The sequence below is a fragment of the Somniosus microcephalus genome, chromosome 4, assembly GCF_052327205.1.
Source record: "Somniosus microcephalus isolate GS21.2 chromosome 4, FLI_Smic_1.0, whole genome shotgun sequence".
NCBI lineage: Eukaryota > Metazoa > Chordata > Chondrichthyes > Squaliformes > Somniosidae > Somniosus > Somniosus microcephalus.
Genome location: NC_140990.1, coordinates 193,582,702 through 193,586,896, shown reverse-complemented (window position 1 = coordinate 193,586,896; position 4,195 = coordinate 193,582,702). Strand labels below are relative to the sequence as shown.

The 4,195-nt window shown below is 40.3% G+C and overlaps 1 protein-coding gene across 2 annotated transcripts; it reads right to left on the bottom strand.

The window, feature by feature from the left end:
* Window positions 1-331: 331 nt before the first annotated feature.
* Window positions 332-3,821, bottom strand: LOC147120096 (secreted phosphoprotein 24-like). 2 transcript variants are annotated; one of them, XM_085983804.1, is made up of 7 exons: window positions 3,646-3,821; window positions 3,400-3,503; window positions 3,092-3,220; window positions 2,645-2,776; window positions 1,323-1,371; window positions 666-736; window positions 332-532 (listed from the first exon to the last, which is right to left on the bottom strand). In XM_085983804.1, the coding sequence occupies exons 1-7, from the start codon at window positions 3,695-3,697 to the stop codon at window positions 500-502; spliced, it is 570 nt and encodes a 189-aa protein (XP_085839930.1). In that variant the 5' UTR covers window positions 3,698-3,821; the 3' UTR covers window positions 332-499. The 2 variants fall into 2 exon arrangements, with proteins under 2 accessions (XP_085839930.1, XP_085839931.1); XM_085983805.1 differs by lacking the exon at window positions 666-736 and having other exon boundaries at window positions 1,327-1,371.
* Between the last annotated feature and the right edge of the window lie 374 nt (window positions 3,822-4,195).

Sequence of the window (4,195 nt, the reverse complement as noted above, 5' to 3'; positions counted from 1 at the left end):
CCGGGCGGCGTAATAGAACGTAATCATTTTGTTTAAGACACGCGGTAGCCCAGTGATTGAAAGCTCCACATTAGTGCAGTATGCAGCATTGATACACTGCCACTTGCCCACTTCCCAAAACCAATTATAAAGCAGCAAAAGCCCCAGTTCATCAGCAGCCACCTGGGGAAACTTGTCACAAGTGTATGACAGGCTGATTTGAGCACTGTGTGTGTCTGTCTAAACTTTGATCTGATCAGTGAAGTGAGAAACAACATTTGGAAGAACATCAGGAAATATTCTCTTTATATTTTTAATTTGATCCACAGAATACAAGACAACAATACACAGCAAAAGACAGAACATTTACAAACTATAGATTCTCCCAGTTACAGTCAGGAACACCAGGTCCCTCCTTATATATGAACAAGTAAAGTACAATTGATCACATCTTCTTTAATCTGAATGAGGTCTTCTTGTGTTCACACCAAGCTCGGCCTTTCAGAAGTTTCATTCATGGTTAGTGTCGGGCTCTTGAATCATCATTGTGTTCCTGTAGTGAACGGAATCAACAGAATTATCATTTTCAAATGGACTGAGTTCAATCTGAGTTCAGTGTTTTATTGTTGTTGATAATCTTGATCAAGAAGACAATTATCTGACACAAAGTCCCAGTTTATACTTACGTTTGAAGACTCCTTGAACGATGATTCATCTGACTTGCTCTCGAGCGATAATTCTGTTGACTTGCTTTTCACTTGTATTAAAATATTAATATTTACATCTTTAGCAAAGAGTGTGAATGAGTCACTTTGTAAACAATCACAACTTTTAGAATCATCTGCAAATTAATGGTTAACTGTTATTAGATTATAAATGAGGAAGTGGCAACTCTTTAAATTTCAGAGTTGAGATTCAATGGCTGAGTGTTGGAGTGGAGAAATCCTCACCAAACATCTCATGTTCTGCAGTGAAGCAATAATCAATACAGCCCTGGTACAGTGGGGCTGTGGGGTCAATGGTTAAGCTAATGATTGGTGATATTCCCCATCAATTGGGATTTATGGTATTGAACCTGCAGTTCCCCTCCAGGAAGGACCAGCCATTAGTGTCTATTATTGGTGAGAATGTAAGAGACACTGCTCTCATGATGCCATCACTTGCTACTATCCTGTCCTGTAGATATTCAGCTCACTTTATCTTCAGTGGAGAACAAACTCACCCTTTGTATTTGGGGTCCATTTAACAATCCTTTGGCAAAGGTTGGAAAAGGCCATATATATTTTATTGTTGATAATCGTTATCAACAAGACAATCATCTGCCAAAACGTCCCCGTTTATACTCACAATTGAAGGCTTCTCAAGTGACGCTTCTTTTGACTTCTTTTCCATCTGTAGTAAAATATAAATTTTTAGATGTTCAGCATTGAATTTTAGAATCACGAGGTCAACACTTGTGCACCTTGACACCATCCCATCATTTCCGATCTCACCACATCTTTCTAAGGAAAAACTAACTACGCTGTTAAACACTAATTGAAAAAAGAAAATACTGCAGATGCTGGATATCTGAATAAAAACAGAAAATGCTGGAGACACTCAGCAGGCCAGGCAGCATCTGTGAAGAGAGAAACAGAATTAACGTTTCAGGTCGATGACCTTTCATCATAATTGGGAAAAAAGCAGGAAATGGAACAGATTTTAAAGCAAGTTTAGGGGCTGGGAAATGGGGGAGGGGATGAAAGAACAAAAGGGAAGGTCAGTGATAGGATAAAAGGCAGGAGAATTAAAGAGACATTAAGAGATATTCAAGGCAAAAGGAGATGGTAATAGGACAGGTTAAGAAACAAAGGATGGCTCTAGATGAAGTGTGAATTGCGCTGGCAGAATGAAAGACAGCTGCCATGTGGGAGAGAAGAACAAAAGGCACAAACAAAAAGTGTGGAACAGAAAACAAAAAACACTAATTGATGCTGCTCTGATATCAAGTCTAGGTGGTGAACATGTCCAGGTTGGGTCTAACACTGGCCAGCACCAAATCCGTATGTGTGGTTAATGCGAATCTGGTTGTATTGGTGTTGATTAGGTTGGTTCTCAGTTGACAATTGGTAATATTGTCTCCACTCAGACACTGACTGCAGTTCAGCTCATTTTATCATCCTGCCTGTTTAAAGCAATTTGACAATCTGTTGATTGTTCAATAAAATCATATTGCGATCTTAGGCTCTCATTCTGAAACCTTCAGAAAGTTTGAGAGTCATAAATGGACTACAGAACTGGAAAGTGGTCAGCGGGTACTTCACACCTGCTTCAGAAAGATTGAAGAATCTCTGTTTGACGGACAACAGCCTGCAAGTCAGACAGTAATAAATTTAACCTGAATTGTAACATTCTCTCTGTATCTCATTTTAAAACTACTGGGTTGCTATTCACAGAATTCCATGTTAATTTTAATCTTGTGATATATCTCTCTGTCTGATGACCTTCTCATTCTCTGCACCCATATCAGTGTGATCTTCACAGTATTTGGAGAGCTACTCACTAAGCTCCCTACAACACGACGGACACATCCCTCCTTCTCACATAAAGTCCTACAGGGGGGAGGAAAATCCTGACCCAACGTCCAGAAAGCCCATTGCTCTGATTTGTATAATTGTGAGGTTACCTCAATACTGTTTTCACTTGACTCTAATGATTCACTGTTGCTGTCAACTGTCTTCAAATCTCGACACTCCACATCAATGTCAACAACCTCATCAGCAAAATATTCAACACGACTTTTGCAAAAACCTTTTTCCTGTCAAAATAAAACATAATTATTTGAAATTATTGATTGACAACAAGCTCAAAACTGACACAGGGAGTTTCTACGATATAACTCAGTACTCACGACTTTTTCTATGATATAACTAAGTACACACGGCCCTTTCTATGATATAACTCAGTACACATGGCCCTTTCTATGATATAACTCAGTACTCACGGCCCTTTCTATGATATAACACAGTACTCATGGTCCTTTCTGTGATATAACTCAGTATTCACGGCCCTTTCTATGATATAACTCAGTACACATGGGGGTTTCGATGCTACAATATAACTCAGGACTCACTGCGGTCTTTTGGGGGCGAAAGTGACAGCTGGGATCATCAAATTCCAGTCCGGAATTCTTGGAGCAGACGGTTTCTTTCACCGAGAATGTTAAATCCACCTTGTACGACAATTTCCCTGTGCGATAAATCTAATGAAAGGAAACAGGTCATTAGTGTGTTACTGTATCTAGTGTTCTTACTCTGGTCAGATAAAGCTCAGAACAACACAGCTCTTTATTTTCAACAGATGCCTCCACTGGGACAGTCAGAATCATCAACCAACAGGGACTTTAGACAGTGAAACACACTTAGACCCGGACACACTTACATCCTTCACTCTTCTCCTGGTTATACCACAGAGATTGGTGGTCTCAGTGATTCTGTTCAGCTTTAGAACTGACTCTCTCAGAGCATCCTTAGGGCTTGGGACTCCTGCAGAGAGAAAAGGAAAGTTGTACAAAACACTCCAGCATTCTTCAGTGAATTCTTTTGAAACATTGGTAAAATATCGCTGTCTGAAGCTCATTCCCAATAACTGGTTGCTTTATGAGGTGCCGCTCTCTCCAGTACGTACCTGAGCAGTGGAGGATCTGCACTGCAGCAATGGTGAGGAGAAAGGATTTCATTCTGCCTCTTGTTGATCAGCTGGCTGGTTTCTAAGAGTAAAGGAGCTGCTTCTCTCTCTTGCTCTGCCTTTCCCTTGCAGTGTTCAGTCTTTATATACTGCACCTCCACCACATTCAAACACTGACTCAGATTTGCTCAGTTTGGTGATCCTGGGCACAGAAATCTGCTGACAAGTGGGTTGTAATATGGGCAGAACTTCCTCCAAATATCGTCATCGTGTTTAGATTTGGAGGCAAAAGGGTGAGGTCAGATATTATTCCTCAGAACATGAAATAATGAACTGACAGAGGAGAGGAAATGATGATCTGTAATCTGTACAAAGTCACACTCAGTCCACTGGAGTTAACTCCAGGAAATATTCAGCTGAGGGATGGGGTCCTATTTTATCCTGGTTTACAGGTTGGGCCAATTCATGGAAGAGCTCATTGCTCCAGGAGTGATGCGTTGAGCCGAACCATCTTTATTATTAAAATCATTTTTCCAGTGAATCATGTGAA

Bases quoted from the DNA above. Each gene is read 5' to 3' on its own strand.
- LOC147120096 (XM_085983804.1), bottom strand. From the start codon at position 3,697: ATGAAATCCTTTCTCCTCACCATTGCTGCAGTGCAGATCCTCCACTGC. The intron at 2,777-3,091 runs GTGAGTCCTGAG...TTATTTTGACAG, and splicing joins TTCGCCCCCAAAAGACCGCA to GAAAAAGGTTTTTGCAAAAG. The intron at 1,372-2,644 runs GTAACCTCACAA...ATTTTACTACAG, and splicing joins CAAGTGAAAACAGTATTGAG to ATGGAAAAGAAGTCAAAAGA.